A 17695-nucleotide genomic window follows, 5' to 3' on the forward strand; every position below is an offset into this window, starting at 1 on the left:
TCCCCGACCCCCCCAGGACCCTGCAGCGAGGCTCTGCTGGGCTGAGCACCGGGGTTTGTTTGAATTAATCACATCGGGAGGCAATTAAACAGCTCCGCTGATCCGTTAGAGGCTGCACCAGCTTTGCACTTAGCTCTCACATCTCACACGGCTGGCAATGTTTTATTTTTCCAGGGAATGCAAAGAAGAAAGGAGAACTCTCTTTAGGGAGGCCGGTTCTTGCTGACAGCTGAGCCGACGCAAGCCGGTAGCATCCTTTACTTCGCCTAATGGCAGTGATCCACCCGGCAGGGATTTAATCAGAGGGGCTGACGAAATGCCTGAGGGCCGGAGGCGGCCGACATCCCACCGGCATGGGATGTCAGCGCGGGGCTCGGCTCGGGGCTGCCCGTGTGCCCCTACCCCATGCGCAGCGGGGTCACTGCTGGCCCCACCGCCCCGTGCTGTGCTTGGAGCCCATCAGCAGTGCCCGGATCCGTCCCTTTCTGCCACCTCCAGCCCTGTGGGTGGTGCCCAGGGTGGCTCTGAGAGGTGTCACCAGCCCTCGGTCCCCATCCCATGCGCTGCAACCCAGGGAAAACCCCGCAGTGCTGCTGCTGCTTCCCCTCCCCGCCTCCCCACCTGCTGCCTCGTGCCACGGGCTGGCAGCCCCCTGCCCAATGCCCACCCGCAGGGTGCCTGGTACTGGCCCCAGGCACCCTCGTGTCCCCAAAGTGGGCTCCCTGCTCTGTCCTGCACCCTTCCCGGTGTCAGCACCCACGTCTGCACCGCTGCAGGTGGATCCCAGAGCCCTGTGTGACCCCCCTGGCTCTCATCCGCTCCCTGCACGTCCTCCTGTCCCCCTCCTAAGGCCATGGGGACGTCACGGCACCGCTCGTCCTCCTGTCCCACCCACGGGACGGGGTCCGTGGGCTGGTGAGAGTGACTCAGAGCCGGAGGGGAACTGAGAGAGCTGCCGTGGGGACGCATCCACCCCTTCCACCCATCCCGCATCGAACCCTCTCCCTGCGGAACAGGGGAGAAAGGAGCCCAGGGGCAGGCACCCGGGGGTGCTCAGCCCCACGGACACCCGTGGGGACACCCAGCCGTGGTTCTGTGCCCGGCAGCGGGCAGGGCAGAGCTTGTTTTTGCCCGGTTTTGTGTTTACAGCTTTCGCCATCCCTCGCCGGTTCCCACGGAGATGCCCACGTCGCCATAGCTACCGGCACCGATATTCCTGCTCTCGGCAGTAAACAGCCTGCAAAGAAGATTTCCGTGGTCAAATACTGGGGGTTGCTACACCCGAGGGGAATGTTGCAAGGGCCCCCCTCCTGCCCCGCTGCGGGAAACGGCCCCCATGGGGCAGCGCCGGGCACCGGCTGGGGACGGGGATGGAGCCCCCGAGTGTCCACCCCCAGGGGGATGCCCACGTCTGGGTGCCCACCAAGGAGCTCGGTTGGGTTTTTCCCCATTTGTGTGCACTTTTTGGTTGAAATCTTGCCTGAGGGGCTGGAGACTGGGTGCTGGGGCCTGGGGCGGGGAGATTCAGGGAACAGACCCATGCTCAGGTTTGGGGTCTGCAAGGTGCGACGGCCGCAGCCTGGCCAGCTCCATCCTGCGAGAGGTCCGGCTCCACGGGAGATGCTGTGACCGCGCCTCCCACCCCTGGCCCCCCGCATTTTGGGGAACATCGGCGTGGGGGTCACGCTCCCACGGCCCCAGTCTCAGCATCCCCGGCCCCGCGGTCGGGCTGTTTGCAGCAGGGGTTGCGTGAGCGCTGAGTGAGGCGGCGCTGACGGCAAGACGCGTGCTACAAATCCCGTAGTAAACACCCGTTTGCACAACAGCCGCCGCCGTTGCGAAGGCTGCAGTGCGTGGCGGGTTGGGCAATCCCCTGTTTACCCCGCGGGACGCGGGTTTCCCCGGGGAGCCGATGGCTCCCTGCCTCGGGCAGCAGTGCCCGCAGAGCCACCCGGCAGCCGGGCAGCACCCAGGGCGAGGTGCTGCTGGAAAACCCCGCTCCAGCACCCCAAAACCGTGTCCCCATCCATTCCCCCACGCTGCGTCCCTCTCCGCAGCCCCAGCCGGGAGATGGTGGTGCTGGAGCGGGGAGGGCGGGGAGGCCGGGTGCTGCTCCCCGGCGCTGGATGCGTGCGTGCCGCCGGGCTCTTTCCTTCCTGCAGCGAGCGAGGCAGTCCAGCCTTCAGGGAAGTGTTTTGCAATCACCTTCTTCAGAGAGTCGCAGCAATTAACGGCGCTGGTTTTGAGGAACTAACGGTGAAAGCAGCATGTTGGCAAACGGGCTGAGCGCGGGGAGCCGCGGGGAGCCGGAGGCCGGCGCTGGGAGCGGGCGGTGACGGCGGCCGGACGGAGAGGTAGGGATGGGGCTGGGTGCTGGGGTCCCCTCGGCCACGGGTGGCTCTGCTGTCCCCTGCCGTCCCCAGCCACGTGTGCCAGGGGGCCGCAGTGCCCCGGGCTGGCAGCTTTCCTACCGCCCACGCAGGACATCAGAGCAGGGGGAGAGGCGCTGAGAGCACTCGGAGCCGGGTGCTGGGATGGGGCAGGTGCCCAGCACCAGGGGGATGAGGCTGGGACAGGGCATGGGGAGAGCTGGCACCGGGACCCCTCTACAGCCACAGGATGCAGTGCAAGAAGTGCAGGGAGAGGGTTCAGGCAGGACCCCGAGGCCCTGCAGGCTTGGCCAGCCCTGCTGCATCGCCTTCATTCATTCGTTTCCCTGTTTCAGCTTATCTCTGCTGCCTGAAGCCCCAGCTCTAACCCCTGCTCAAACCACAAATCTCTCCCCAGCAGGGGCTGAAGATACCCGATACAAGATCAGCCCGTGGTGCAGCGAAGCACAGGGCGTTTGTGCCCTGGAGTGCCGGCGCCGAGACCTGGTGAGCGTGGTCCATCGGTGGGGAGATCCAAAGCGACTCCTGCAGCAGCACGGGCTGAGCCCAGGGACGGACGTGTCAGTGCTGCAGGGGGGCAGCTGCGGGTGATGCCAAAGGGACGTCACCCTCCAGGAACAATCCCCGGCCGTCACGGGCTCCTCTATCCCTCCTCACCCCGAGCCCCTTCCCAACTCGCTGCGTCTCCGTTCCAGGTGATGCCAAACCCACGGAGCAGACCATGGCCAGGCGCGGTGCGGGGACGCCCTTGCTGCTGCGGCTCTCCCTGCTCCTGCTCCTCCGCCTGGGCGGTGAGTGGGGACCCAGCCCCGTGCCCCCCGAGTCCCCAAGGTGCCCGGTGCCCATCCCACCAGCCGGGGGTGTGCCGGGGACAGGAGCACCGGCAGGATGGGGCCCAGCACGGCTGCGAAAGGCTTGCCCAACGCCCAGCTCTTCCCCTCCGGCGGCTGCGGGGCCCCTCTCAGGAAAGGAGCCCTGCTCCTGCCCTGCCTTGGTGCCGGGGGGCTGAGACGGCTTTGTCGCGGCCGTGCCCAGGCTGTGACACGCTCTCCCCGCCTGCAGGGACCCTCGGCTGTGCCTCGGTGGACGTGGGCTCGCCCGTCGTGCTGCTGGGGTCGGCCGTCACGGCGTCCTGCAGCGTGCGCAGCAGGCTGTGCCGCGGGCTGGAGGGCGGGCGGGTCCGGATCTCCTGGATGCTGGACAACGAGACGGTGGCCGGGAGCCAGTGCTGCGGCACGGGGGACACCGAGGTGTCCAACCTGACCCTGCACCAGTTCAACCGCACGCAGGCCAAGCTGTGGTGCTGGGTGGAGTGGAACGGGACCAAGCAGCGGGTCGGCCTGGCCGAGATCCGGGCGGGCTGTAAGTCCACCATGCACGTGTCTCCCCCCGAGGTGCTGCCGTCGCCGCGCGCTCCCAGCCAGGCAGCGACGCTGGGGACGCTCGGCTTCTCCACGCCCGAGACGGGGCATTTTGCCCAGCTCCTCTCCTGGCTGCTCTCTCCTAGACCCCCCTGCCAAGCCCTCCAACCTCAGCTGCCTGCTGAACCTCAGCGACTACGGGCTGACGTGCCGCTGGGAGCCGGGAGCTGACAGCCACCTCCCCACCAGCGTCGCGCTCAAGTGCTCCACGTAAGCCCTGCCGGGGGACACCATCCCCATCCCTTCCCTTCGGCTGCACATCCCAGCCCTTTCCCCACCAACCCAGCCCGTCCTCTGCCCCCTGAGCCCACCCCTCTCCCCCCGCAGGAGCAGAGCCCCGGCGGTGACGGGCTGCACCCCGCAAGGTGGCCGCAGCCACTGCACGGTGCCGCGGCGGCTGCTGCAGCTGTACCGGCAGATGGAGATCTGGGTGGCCGCCTCCAACGCGCTGGGCACGGCCGAGTCCGAGCGCCTCCGCATCGACCCCATGGACGTCGGTGAGTGACGGCCGCCGCCGCCCTCCCCGCGCACAAACGAGGGCCTGGGGAGACTAATTATCGGTGAGAGAGGGATATTAGAGCGCCGTTAGAGCGTGTCAGGCTCCCGGGTCATATTTTACAGGCAGGTTGCCGTGATAAATGGCTTGCCGGGATGAATAGGTGCCAGCGCCGCGTTACAGAGCTGTGCGGCGTGTGCCGGAGGGTTATGAGCCGTCGGTTGACCCGCTGCACTCTACAACTCTCTCCAGCAATTGATTACCCATTTATTCAGGAGGTCCATTAATAATGTATCCGGCTCCCATCAACTATTTATAACAGGAACCTTCCCAGACATCGCGAGGCGTCCTGCTGGGGGCGGGCTGTCAGCCAACCAGCCCAGCCGCCCCGCTCGGAGCGGGTCCTCGCCCCCATACGGACACGGACCTGCCGCCTTCCTGGGCTGCGCACCAATCCTGCACCCCTCGGGGTGCTTCTCTCCCCTGTAGGAGTTAGCACAGCCCGTGGTGTACGCCGGTGCTGGCCCCGTGCTCCTGGGCATCGTCCCCGTGTCCCAGAGTGGGGTGGGCAGAGCCGGTGGAGACGGGGGGCAGCCCCTGCCCATGGCGGGGCCAGTTGCAAAACTTTTGGTTCCTGAAGAAGAAGATGAATTTCCCCAGGCTCTCCCCGTGTGCTGCAGGTTGCTTGCACCTCATTGCACTCCTGCCCCTTCTCACAAAGTCCTGTCCAAAACATTTTGGGGAGGATCCTTCCCTGTCCCTCACCCCGAGCTCAGCACAAGCCGCAGCCCCGCTGGGGTTCGAGGCGTTGATAACAACAGCCCCGTGCCAGGATGTGGCCCCGGCACAGCCCCACGGGCACCCCCAGCTCCCCCATCTCTCCCTGCAGCCCAGCTGGACCCCCCGGCCCTGCGGAGCATCCAGTCCGTGCCCCCCCAGACCGACTGCGTCGCCCTGGCCTGGGCAGTGGCGCCGAGCAGCGCGCACATGGAGCTGCGGTGCGAGCTGCGCTACCGGCCCCCCGAGGACCCCGCCTGGGCGCTGGTGAGTGCTGCTGGGGGCAGCGGGGCCCTGGGGACTGCAGGAACCAGGATCCAACCCCCCCTGCTCCGAGCTCAGCCAGGGTTTGTGCCCTGCTTTCTGCACCCTTGGGCACATCCAGGGGCAGGTTGCAGCCCCCGGGTCCCTCCCAGGAGGGATGCAGCAGCAGCATTTTGCCTGCGGTGCCATCGTAGTGGCTCCCTGCCTTCAAAACCCCAGGGCAGTGCGATGGGGCCGGACCCGAGCCTGGTCCTGAGCCCAGCCAGAGCAGCTCCCTCTTTTCCCCTCCTTGGAGGGGGAAGATGATGACAGGACGCGTGCAGTGACCAGGGAAGGGGACAGCAGGGTGCCCCTCACGTGCCCACACCAGCACCCAGCTCCCAGGGCCGTACCCCCACAGCCGGATGGGGTTTGGAGGCAGGAACCAGCGCTGACCCCGCTCCGGCTGCCCCCAGGTCACCGGCATCGTCGGCCAGGCCGGCACGGCGCAGTGCTGCGGGCTCCTCTTCGGGACGCGTTACCTCTTCCAGATGCGCTGCCGGCGGCACTCGGCACGCGGCCACTGGAGCGAGTGGAGCGCGGCCAGGAACCACACCACCCATGAGAAAGGTGGGCGCAGAGACGTCCGGGGGGGGCCCTGCACACCCCCTGGGCGGCGTGGCTGCAAGGACACTGCCACACTCACCCCTGTCCCGCTGCAGCCCCCGCGGGGAAGCTGGATGCTTGGTGGAGCACGCGGCCGGACGCGGCGGGCAGGAGGATGGAGGTGCAGCTGCGGTGGAAGGTGAGCGCACATGGGGAGAGGTGGGGAGCACAGGGCATCTCCTTCGGGACAGAGCCCCCCCTGTAAGCCCCGTCTGCACCCAGGCCCCGCGGCAACGGGAGGCAAACGGGCGTTTGCTGGGGTACCGCGTGGCTCTGGGGCCCAGGAGGAGAGGCAGGGAGCCCCCGACTGTCTGCAACACCTCTGACACCCACTGCGACTTCACCGCCCCGGCGGGGACCAGGAGGCTCTACCTCTCAGCCTACAATGCCGCCGGCGAGTCGGCAGCGACCGAGGTCGTGCTCCTGGAGAGGAAAGGTGAGGGTCTGAAAGAGCAGCTCTCGTGGGCTGAAAGCTTCCCCCTCGCAGGGGTTTGGGTGGCATTTTTAACGTGGCTGCAGCCCCGAGGGAGGGTGAGCACCCACGGGGCTCCCAGAGAGGCTCCCCACGAGGCTCAAAGCCTGCGTGGGCACCCAGGCAGCGTGCAGGGGCAGGGGGGGCTCTCGGCTGCAGGGAGCAGGGCCGGGCTGCTCCCCTCTGCCCTCAGCCCCGCTGGCTGTCCCCACGCAGGTCAGCCCCTGGCTGGGCTCCGGGCTGTACCCGGAGGCGAGCGCAGCCTCTGGGTGCGCTGGGAGGCACCCACGGCCCCGGTGGCCGCCTACGTGCTGGAGTGGCAGCGGGTGGCCTCGGAGCCTGGCCGCTGCAGCGCCTGCTGGCAGATGGAGCACAACGGGGCCGCCACCGCCGCCCTCATCCAGGGTAAGTGGGGGGATCCGGGGGGGTCCGGGGGGATCCCGGCCCTCCTGGCTGGCTGTGCAGGGTTTTGTGTCCCAGGGTCTGTCCTGTGCCTGTGGCTGGGGCTCCCAGCATCAACCCCTGCCCCGAGCCCACGCCACATGCTCCCTCCCTGCTCTGCATCGGCTCCCCTGGGGCTGGCACAACCGGGGGGCTCAGCAGCCAGGACCCCCAACCCGCAGCCCCCCTCTGCTCTCCGTTGCAGACGGCATCGAGCCCTTCCAGCAGTACAACATCTCGGTGTGCCCCCTCTACAAGGACGCCGTCGGGACGCCTGCCCACACAGCAGCCTACTCCAGGCAGAAGGGTGCGTGTGCTCCCAGCAGCTCCCCTCGGGGCCCACCTTGGTCCCCGTGTGCCCCTAATTTAGGGGCTGTGCAGAAGATCTCAGCCCACCGGGCTGGGATTCGGCTTGCTGTGGCTGCACCGAGCCCCCCAGGGCACAGAGGCAGCAGCTCAGCACCGTGCTCAGTCGCTTGTCCTGCTCCGTTCCAGCACCATCCCACGCCCCGAAGCTGCACCTGAAGAGCATCAGCAAGTCCCACGCGGAGCTCTGCTGGGACTCGGTGGCCGTTGAGCTGCAGAACGGCTTCATCACCAACTACACCATCTTCTGGGCCAACAGCACCGCCGAGGTGGCCAGTGAGTCCCGTCCCCATGCCCTGCCCCACCTCAGCTGTGCGGTGCAGGGTGTCAGCAGCCCCAGGCCCTGCTCAGATGGATATGAACCCAAGGGGCTTTAATCAACCTGCTTTAGTGGGAGCTGTCCCTGCCCGTGGCACTGGGGTTGGAACTGGGTGGGCTTTAAGGTCGCTTCCAACCCAAACCCTCCCATGATTTTATTGTTCTGCCTTTCCCCTCTCCCTGCTGGAGCCCAGCCCCGCCGGGCAGCCCTCGGTCAGGCTGTGCAGGGCGCAGGGCACGGCCAAGCCGCGGAGCTGCCCCAGCCCTTCCAACAGCCCCCGTGCCTCTGCAGGTGCCGTTGTGAATTCCTCTTTCAATTCCTTCATCATCCGGGACCTGAAGCCATCAACCCTCTACAAAGTGCACATCATGGCATCCACGGTCGGCGGCAGCACCAACGGCACCAGCCTCACCCTGGTGACCATGGTGCTAGGTGAGGCACGGCCGCGTGGGACTTTGGGGACGCTGGAGGGGTGTGAGGGGACCCAGCGGAGCCAGGTCCTGCCCCAAACTTGCCCCATCACTGTCCCCCCCAGTCTGCAAGGGGCACTTCTTGCCGTGACCCCGTCCCCTGCCTGCTTTCCAGATGACATCGAAATCCAGATCCTCTTCCTGACCCTGGGGCTGATCTTTGTCCTGCTCATAGTCCTGCTGATCTGCTTCCAGAAGAACGGGAGGTGAGCGCCGAGAGCCCCGCTGCGGGGTCAGGACCGGGGTCTGCACGGGGCTGGAGCTGCCCTCAGCCCAGGCTGTCAGAGGGGCTGAAGGCAGGGAGGGGACGGCTCCATCCTGACGCCGAGCTCCAGCCCCACAGCAGCCAGCTCCTGGGCGCTGTGCTGACCCCCTCGTTCTGTCACCCCCAGGGTGAAGCAGCAGTTCTGGCCCAGCGTCCCCGACCCGGCCAACAGCAGCCTGGGCAAATGGGTGCCGGCGGAGCTGCAGCAGGTGAGACCTCTGGTGCCTCCCCTGCGCAATGCTGGGGGGGGACACAAGAGGGGACACTGCAAACACGGCCGTGCCATCAACACGCTGTTCCTCCAGGAGCCACCGCAAGTCCCCGGTGCGAGGGAGCCCGGCCTGGCGACCATTTCTACCGTCACGGTGCTGGAAAGAGCGGCAGGGAAGCAGGCGCCCGTTTGGGGCAAGGATCCCCCCGCAGAGACCGCCGTTGCCTTCCCCGGGGTGCCCCAGCCCTACGTGCAGCAGGACGGCCCCGGCAGGGCCGCAAGGACGGGCACTTGCTCCTACGGGAGCGGCGAGACCGTGCAGTACGCGCAGGTGGCGGGGGATGGCTACAAGGGCCAGCAGCACGTCCCGTGTCGCCTCTACCTCCGCTCCAGCTCCACGCAGCCCCTGCTTTTCGACCGCAGCCCCAGCCCCAAGCCCTACGAGAACCTGTGGTTCCACGGGGCCACCCCCAGCCACGGCTGCCAGGGGGCCGGGGGCTTCCTGGAGGAGCCGCTCATCGACTTCCCCCTGCTGCAGGGCCTGCAGATCAGCGGGGCCGAGGAGCTCCACGACTTCCAGCGGTGTTAACGGCGTGATCCCATTAAGGGACTGAATGCCCCAGACCAAACCCTGCTCCGTGATCCCCCCCTGTGCCCCCCAAGCTGGGCACGGAGCCCCCCTCCTGCTGCCCCCCAAGGGCCTGCAGCCCCCAGGGGTGTTCTGTGGGGATCCTGGGCTTGTCCCTTTTGCTTTCCCATCCCCTTTTGCTTTCCCATCCCCTTTTGCTTTCCCATCCTTTTTGCTCTCCCATCCCCTTTGCCCTCCTGTCCCCTTTGCTCTCCCCTCCTGTCCCCCTGCCCCCCAAGCCGGGCACGGAGCCCCTCTCCTGCTGCCCCCCAAGGGCCTGCAGCCCCAGGGGGTGCTGCGTGAGGACCGTGGGCCTGTTCCTTTTGCTTTCCCACCCCCTTCACTCCTCTGTCCCCTTTGTTTTCCCGTCCCCTTTGCTCTCCCGTCCCCCTGCCCCTGTCCCCCCCACGACCCCCACAGCCTGGCTGTGAGGCACGGGCATGCCCCTCACTGCAGAGCAGCCCTGGCCGGGGGCTCCCGGTGCTGCGTGCTCGCCTCCCCCCATACCAACTCCCCCAATAAACAGGGATCAGCCCGGGGCCGGCGCCCTCCCTCCTTGTGGCCCTAAAGGGAATTTTGGGGGGGACACAGCGGGGCCGCGCCCATCGATGCGCTCGGCGATCGCTCGGCTGCGGCGCCTGGGCAAGATGGCGGCGCCCACGGCGGCGGGCCCGTGAGGAGAGGAGGGCGATGCTGGCGCTGGGCCGCGGCCTGGCGGGGGCGGCCTCCGCCGTCCTGGGGGGCGGCCATCGAGGGGCAGGGGCCGGTGAGGGGGCGCGGGGGTGCGGGACGGCCTGGGGAGGGAGCCGGGAGAGGGGGGAGGAAGCGGAGGGGAGGACGGGAGGGTGAGGGGGGCTCGGGGTGGGCAGCGGCCCGGGGGGGTTCTGGTGGAGACGGGGAGCCCCCGGGCGCAGGGGTGGTCCCTGAGGGGCAGAGGTGGCCCTCAAATGGCAGAGGTGGCCCCAAGGTGGCAGAGGTGGCCCCCGGGGGGCACGGGGCTGGGTGGCTCCGGGGAGGGGACAGGGGCTGGGGGTGCTGCGGGGGAGGCGGGGAGGGCCCAGGGGGTCCTCAAGGCGTGAGGGGGCCGGGCGGCATGGGGTGAGCGTGGGGCTGCGTGTGGGGTGAGTGGGGCTGGGCGGCCTCCTGCGTGCTGGGGCTGAGGGGGCTGGGGTGGGCGAGGGGTTCAGGGGCTCGAGGGTGAGGTGGGCTGGGGAGCTGGGGGCTGGGGACGGCTGGCAGGGCTGCCCGAGCACCTCGGGGCTGTGCTGAAGCAGCTTGGGTGGCCCCGACACCAAGGGTCCGAGCCCCAACACCAAGGGTCCCTCGGGCACAGCACGTCTGCGTGGCTGCTGGGTGCACAGAACCAGCCCTGAGCTGATCCAAGGCACAGGTCGCACCTCTGACGTTCTTTCTGTGCGTGCTACTACCGCACAGCCCACACGAGAGGGCTAACTGAGCCGTGGAGAGATCTGCTCTGCACTTAGCACGTGTCCTGCGAGCCAGGGTACGGGTCTGGTGCCTCCCAGCTGCAGAGTTTAGCTAGCTTGCTGCTCGGCATGCTCCGTTTGTAGGCAGGACTGGGGAAGCCTGTACTTGAAAGCACGCTTGAAGCAGAGGTGAATAATCTCAAGCAGGTGTTGATTCCAACATTGTGGCCCTGGAAGGGCAGTTGGAAGAGTTATTTCTTGAACAGTCTCAGAACGCTGAGGAATATTCTTGTCTGTACCAAGGTGTGCCGGTCAAAGGTTTTTGCTGTTGTCTCTCTGCCACTGGCATAGTTCAGAGCAGCCCATCTAACTTGCACATGAAATTATTTGCATTAAATAATCCATTTGAACCCTTTAAATGAACACAGTTCAGCTGGGGAACCTTGCATTCTGTTTAGCAGCAGGCCAAGTGCTTGTGATCTCTTCCTGCTAGCCCTGTTCTTTTTTTCATTGGAGTTGGCATGGCTTCACCCGTTTGTTTTAGCACCAGTGTGAGGACCACCCTGAAACTGTTCCACGCTGTCTGTGGGACAAAAGACCTAAGCTGGCCACAAATCACCTTGGAGTCTACATACTCTGACTAGTTTTCTAGTACAGACTGGGCAGTATTTATTTCTAGTACAGACTGGGCAGTATTTAATGAGTACGCAGGTAGAAAAGTACAAACAATCTAATAAATCTTTGTGGTTTTTTTTTCATCAAGTTTGCAGTGCCTTTATTCAGCCAGCAAGATGTTACGCCAGACCTATGAGAAGAAAGATAAGAGGTATGGCAGGATTGATGGGAGAAATTGGCAAAATATTTTACTGTTGGTGCTATTGGTGTTTCAGAGTTTCAGAGGATTCAGTGGAAAGGTAGAGCAGTGTGGGACTGCACTTCACAGCGAGGCTGTGGCATATCTGTCCCCAGAGGCTTTCAAGGCTGTGTTAGACAAAGAAGTGGCAACAGTCACACTTCACAGGGGAGATTGGACTAGAAACTTCATAAGCTCCCTTTGTCAATCTTTTTGTGGTTCTGCAAGTAGTTCCTTGCAAGCTTAAAAGTTACTTGGAGAATCCAACAGTTCATGAATGTGGGCCAAATTAACAGTTGTCATTAGCAGGAGATCACTGCTCTCAGTGGGCTGTATACCATGTTGTAAATCCGGAGTGCTGTCGACTCCTGTCATCTCAGCATGGTCTCTTAAGTTCATCATTATTTGGGGCATCCAGTCTCTTTTCTTTGCAACCTGTTTCCTCTGATCTAGTTTGCAGCATGTTCAGAGCTCCGACTTTTACTGCTGTTCCTCAAATGTTCATCTTTCCCTTGTAGACATCCCCAGCCATTTGGATGATCTTCCTCCAACAGCGATGAAGAAAGAGTATGCCAATGTCCCGATAATAAATAGGTATGATACAGCAAAAAGGCATGGCTAATCTCTTGAGAGCTTTGTATCTTCCATTCATATAACCACCGTCTGTAGAACGTCACCTGCTCAATAATGAATGTTCTGTGGTCACAGGTACACGATTCAGCACAAAAATGGCAAAGTTATTTTGGAAGTTGAATTTGCAGAAGCCATCACTGTTTGTGACTTTGTTAGGTTTCTGTTTAATTAATGTAAGAAACATTGAGCATGTTTCTCAGAAGTGCTCTTTGTCCACATCTTTTGTGGGCTTTGTCTACATCCATAGAAAAAGAAATAATCTTGACATGATAAAAATAGTCTTCTTAGAAATAATCCATGCCTGTCTTGAAAACAGGTGTTAAAGAGTATACAATTAAACAACTCAAAGTGAGAGGCTACTTCTGATATCTGGGCCTGGAGTTCTGCATTTTTATGCTTTGATTCCAGAACCCTTCATGTGCGGTGCATGGAGAGCCCCCAGTGGCGTAACTGAGACTTTCACAGATCTTTGAAGGAGCAGATCTTAAAAGTAATTATTTTGTCCTTGGCTACTTACCTGGTGGTTAACCTTTAGCACTCAGTTTGCATGCATTGTTGTTTTTGGAACTGATAAGACTTTAGCGTAATTTGAAATAATTCATACAGTGCTTCCTACAGAAGCTTGATGCTTCTGTGATTTTTAGCCATTATTTTTCTTTGGAATACAGAAATAGCTCGTGGCTGACAGGTTTAGGAGGGGAGGAGAGTCACTGTAAACCTGCGGAATAAATTTGAGGAAAGTTAATGTGTTCTGAAAACCTAGCTTCATTGCTGTTGTTAAATATACTCGGTTTCTAAGCTTATAAACTAATCTGCAATCTCCTTACAGCGTTGATGACGTAGTAAAAAGATTATTGTCTCTGGAAATGGCAAGCCAGGTTAGTGTCATTTTACATGCATAAAAACTAGATGGTTTGTCAAACACATTTGTGTAACTTACCTATATTATTAAATGCTCTACATTTACTTTTGTTTTAAATGTTGCTTGGTGTATGCAGATCTGGGGCTATTAAATACATGAGGATGATAAGTCTTCCGTGCTCTTAAAATTTATTATGGAGTCTTCTTTATGATAATAATTGCATATTAAAATCGGATAATAAAGTATTCCATGAGCACAGGAGGAGATGCAGCTGTGCTGCGTTATTGCTGATGGTTGGGCTGTATTACAGAAGTAGTACACTGGGCAGCAGGTGTTCTTCAAATGACTTTTATTTTTTGTATGCCCAGAAAACAAGTAAGCAAATCAGAACGGCATCACAAAGATTTTACTGTTTCTTGATGCCTCCCACCTAAGCTTAAAAAGATGCAAAAAGTGAAGGCTACTGCCGTGTGAGACCTGCTTTGGTTCTGTTTCTTCTGCTCATGAGAGTGCCAGGACCTCTTCAACACCCTTTTGTTATTTTGGGAAGAAGGATGCGCCTGGACTCTTAGCAGAAAGCAGAATCACTGTTGTTGAGATCTTTTGTGCTCCTTCCTTGCTGTACTCTGAGCACTGTCCTACGTGCAGTACGGCCCTTTTTTGTAGCACTACCTACACCTTTTGCGAGGGATATCAAGTAAAGTTACAAAGCCTTTATCTGGGCATTTGGGAAGAGATCTGGGGTGTCTCAGACCTGCAGTGTTCCTCAGGAAGTGACAAGCTCTTTTGTTGTCCACAGAAGGAGAAACTGAAGATAAAGACACAGCAGCTGGTAGAGAAGGTCAGGAGGTCTCCCGATGACAATGGCTCCTTTGAGGTGCAAAGTATGTTAAAAGAAGCAGAAGGATATTGTTGGCAGATAATAGTTCACTTTGCCTTTATTCAGCTATTCCCACCCTAACACTTCAAGTTTCCTGTATCGGTTAGGAAAATCTCTTTCAGGAGTGCACCTGAGAGGCAGGTAGCCTGCGGTATGCACTGGGTACTTACAATAGATTTGCTGAGGAAGGCTCAGCTCACTTTTGGTGAAAGAAATGTTAAATACCAGAAATGTAGGGGCACAGTTGACTCCATTCCAGTTATATTTATTACAAGTGTCTGCAAGGATACTTTCCAAATTGCTACTCGATATCCGCCCTCTAAAGGCTGCATGTGCATTATTCTGCTTGAAATGCTTACATGACATGAACCATTGCACAGCATCCATTACTGAAATGAAATACTAGATTCAGCCCTGGAAGCCAAATTTCCCTCTGCATAGGCAAGTTCTGTCTGAAGCATGGTGTAGGGACAGTGCAGAGATGAAGGCTGTACTGCCATTGACCAAGATGTTCTCTGCTATCATTAAAAAAGGCCTTCAGTTTCTCAGGCTGCCACCAGAGCTGTTTCCAAAATTTGAAAACCTTGAAAGCTGGTTGCAGCTGTTAGGAAAAGCTCTTAAATTGTGTCTGTTCCTCCAAAGCTTAAACCAAGGGGGATGAAATGAATGTAAATTCACCAGTAATTCAGCAAGGCAAGAGGCCTTACAAATAAATTCATGTGATCAGTTGTTAAAATATTAACCTCTAATCAGGCAGCTTCATTATAGTAATAGTTCTTGCTTGGGTTAATTTAGGTTATATTTTGTGTTTTGTTTACCATTTACTGTGCAATAATATTTGCTGTGGTGCAGTGGGTACACATAAGAACAGCAGTCTGCAACTGGCAATTTGAAGGAAATGCAAATGATACCATCTCACCCTGGAAAGCTTCTGCTCTCTCATGGCTTCTTATGTCTGTCCTTTATAGCTGCTATATTGACTGCCAAGATACGCACTTACGAGGAGCATCTTCAGAAGCATCCCAAGGTAACTGTCAGTAATCTGAGCCCATGCATCTGAGACAACAGCTGTTCAGGTTGTTTTCTGAGTTGAGAACAAAGGGATTTTGATTCTGGGGATTACGGCTTTGCTAAGGTGGTTTATAAAATAGTAACTGTTCCTTGTTGTCGATCTGGGAAACTGCTGGCTCAGTTGCAGCTACATTCTCACCCACTGAAATGTGGAATGTGTTTTATTTTTGTTACTGGATTGTTGGGAATGCCTGAGCAGATACCTTTCAATGGAGTTTAGCTAAATTGTTTTTGTTGCAGATACAGTTCTCTTGCTTAGTGTTCAACATAACTAGCGTGGTCACTTCAGCTGTATTCTCCGTCTGTTCTGCCTTTAAAAATAGTAGTGGACAGGACTGTGCTAATGTCATAATGACCTAAAGTTCAAGCCCAAACTGAAAACATCACAACTTTAATTTTCTGAACAAGATCTACTGAAGATTCCTAACACAGTGGGAAGTGGATTAATCAACTGTGTTTAAAAAAAGTTCATAAGTGTTAGCTAATCGTAAAAGCTTGAAGGGTAAAACAGAACGGAATTCAGTTTAAAGAATGCAGAAATTGTACCAAATGTACAGCAGAAAAGACCTTTTGAAATTACTTGGCTCAAGCCTGGTTTTAGACAAATTGCTTGTAAAGGGTAGAGTGATTTCTTCCATGAGATTGGCCTGAATGGCATGGATCAAGCTGTGCATATTCTCTTCCAAAGAACAACTCAAACTGTGAAATAGAGCCAAGTCAGATTTTATCTTTACATTTAAATTCTGGAAAAGCAAAAATAAATAGTTCCAGAAATAACACGGAAGCATACATTTGAGAGGAAGCAGAGTTTTTAGCCAGTAGACTTCTCCCACAATCTTTGCCTCCAAGCCGTTGCAGCTTGGAGAAGGCAATTTCAGTGGAAAGTAAATTAAGTCTTCCCAGATCTTCTAGTAGTGATCTAATGTTCTTGTGATATCTCGTAAGAAAAATTGTTCTAAGATACTGTCCTTAACCTGATTGTTTCCTTTTAGCCATAATTTGGTTTAAGTAATTTATTGGAATGGAAGTACAATCTTCTGCAATCTAGTGAACATTAAGTCCTTTACAGGATAAAAGTAACCGTCGTCTCATGCTGATGGCTGTGGATCGCCGGAAGAAACTACTTACATATCTTCGCCGTGTCCGCTACGATGCCTTTGAAAACACCTGCAAGCAGCTGAATATCCAGTATGCACTACCCCCTGCCTACTCCCGAAGGGTCACCAAGCGCTGGGCTGTTAAGAAGGCATTTTGTATCAAGGTATGGAGCAAACCAGAGCAAAAGCTATGTAACTGGAGTAGAAAAAAATCTCTTCATAGAGGGCACAATTAAGACAGAAGGGGCTGATACATAAGAGTCCTGTAAATCTGTGTTTTGAATTTGAGGGCATGATGACAACTGTAGAACAAAACAAACTTGACAAAGAACCCCACAAAGGGCAGTTAGGCCGTGGGCAGTGAAGTGTGTACTGACTGAGGGAGTACTGTGTTTAAGAACTTCAAGTTGAGCTGCTAGTTTGCTCAGAAATGCGTGATTCTAAACAGCTTTTCTTCCAAGCCTGATATGGGGAACTAATATGCAAGACTATTAAGTTTAATGGCAATTTTAGAACAGAAATGCGGGTATGGCCACTGGCTCCTCTCATTTGCGCTAAATGTATTGCTGTAACTGACCAGAATCAAAGTCAGACAGTGGCGTCGGTCTATAAATATTAAATCTCAATCCAATTAAATTATAAGTAAAAGACTGGATAGCTGTAACCGAGTATCAGAAAGTGGTACCCTAGAACATAGGCTGCTTGGAGTCCTGGAGGAAGAAAGGGGAAGGAGCTGATCTCACTGAAATACATTGCATGCCTTCTGGCCTCCGCTGCAGACACTCATCAGATCCATGCTGCGTGTCGCATTGAGCAGCAGTGGCAGAATGGTTGTAATCAGCAGCAGACAGCTTTGTCTTTCCCCTTCTCTCACCTGCTTATGCTCCTCCTGCAGGTTTTTCAGGAGGTGCGGAAGCTGAAAGCACCAGAAAGGCTAAAGAAGAGGAGAGAGTGGCAAGCAAAAGCCAGAGCTGCAAAAGAGAAGCAGGTGCAGAGCAAAGGGACAGCTGTGTAGCTGCACATTGGGTTTGTGATAACAGCCAGTCTCTCCAAAAATAAACAACTACCAAAAGGCATGTCAACTTTGCTTAAGTGCATGCGTGATCTGCGCCGTGTGAGTACCCAAAAAAGTGCAGTAAGCGGTTTAAGTGTTTTAGAAGTTTAAGGCTGCTTCCTTGGACTGTGTCCTGAGCAGTCTGTGCTGTGCTGAGAGGAGCACTGGGGGCTTTATCAGCATGCCTTTGGCAGGGAAAGGCAGTGATGTCTTCAAGTGAAAGCACCTTTGAGTAGTGTCTGTCTCCTCTCATTACCTGGTGAGCCTGCAGAATTGCACTGTCAAACAGCATTGGAGCAGCTGCTCGGCAGAATTCAGCAGGGGATTCACTACATGTAATGGAAATGAGAGGAGGGAATGAGGAGAAATGCGCCTTATTTGGAAATAAAGCAGCTCTGACACTGACTCAAAAAGCCATTCCTCCTCACAATCAAATGCAGGTTGATTCTGAACTCTACAGCTGTAGAAACCATACTAATAATCAAGTCTGTCATTTCCCAGCTGACTTGGGTATTTGCATTCGTCCTTTGGTAGCCATCCCTCAGTATCACTCTGGAACTCAGTGATGTTATTTAAAAAATGCCATTGATGGTTATTAAACTAAGTAATTACGAGTAAAGTGGCGCCCGCTGGCAGCGTTCGATAAAACAGCC

The 17695-nt window shown here is 57.6% G+C and overlaps 2 protein-coding genes across 4 annotated transcripts; both read left to right on the top strand.

Annotated features, from left to right (window-relative positions):
* The first annotated feature begins 1255 nt into the window (after nucleotides 1-1255).
* On the top strand, nucleotides 1256-9703 carry CSF3R (colony stimulating factor 3 receptor). 3 transcript variants are annotated; one of them, XM_048073220.2, is made up of 17 exons: nucleotides 1256-2354; nucleotides 2726-2876; nucleotides 3086-3181; nucleotides 3453-3752; nucleotides 3898-4021; nucleotides 4139-4308; nucleotides 5197-5351; nucleotides 5804-5957; nucleotides 6050-6132; nucleotides 6216-6429; nucleotides 6682-6870; nucleotides 7112-7213; nucleotides 7402-7548; nucleotides 7883-8023; nucleotides 8177-8267; nucleotides 8454-8535; nucleotides 8632-9703. In XM_048073220.2, exons 3-17 carry the CDS (start codon nucleotides 3112-3114, stop codon nucleotides 9124-9126), a joined length of 2517 nt encoding a protein of 838 aa, XP_047929177.2. In that variant the 5' UTR covers nucleotides 1256-2354; nucleotides 2726-2876; nucleotides 3086-3111; the 3' UTR covers nucleotides 9127-9703. The 3 variants fall into 3 exon arrangements, with proteins under 3 accessions (XP_047929177.2, XP_047929175.2, XP_047929176.2); XM_048073218.2 differs by having other exon boundaries at nucleotides 2788-2876; XM_048073219.2 differs by having other exon boundaries at nucleotides 2791-2876.
* A 24-nt stretch (nucleotides 9704-9727) lies between these two features.
* On the top strand, nucleotides 9728-17064 carry MRPS15 (mitochondrial ribosomal protein S15). The gene is made up of 8 exons (XM_066982671.1): nucleotides 9728-9931; nucleotides 11356-11418; nucleotides 11964-12039; nucleotides 12908-12956; nucleotides 13740-13824; nucleotides 14789-14847; nucleotides 15961-16152; nucleotides 16884-17064. The coding sequence occupies exons 1-8, from the start codon at nucleotides 9856-9858 to the stop codon at nucleotides 17001-17003; spliced, it is 720 nt and encodes a 239-aa protein (XP_066838772.1). The 5' UTR covers nucleotides 9728-9855; the 3' UTR covers nucleotides 17004-17064.
* The last annotated feature ends 631 nt before the right edge of the window (nucleotides 17065-17695 follow it).

The sequence above is a fragment of the Anser cygnoides genome, chromosome 24 (assembly GCF_040182565.1).
Source record: "Anser cygnoides isolate HZ-2024a breed goose chromosome 24, Taihu_goose_T2T_genome, whole genome shotgun sequence".
Classification (NCBI taxonomy): domain Eukaryota; kingdom Metazoa; phylum Chordata; class Aves; order Anseriformes; family Anatidae; genus Anser; species Anser cygnoides.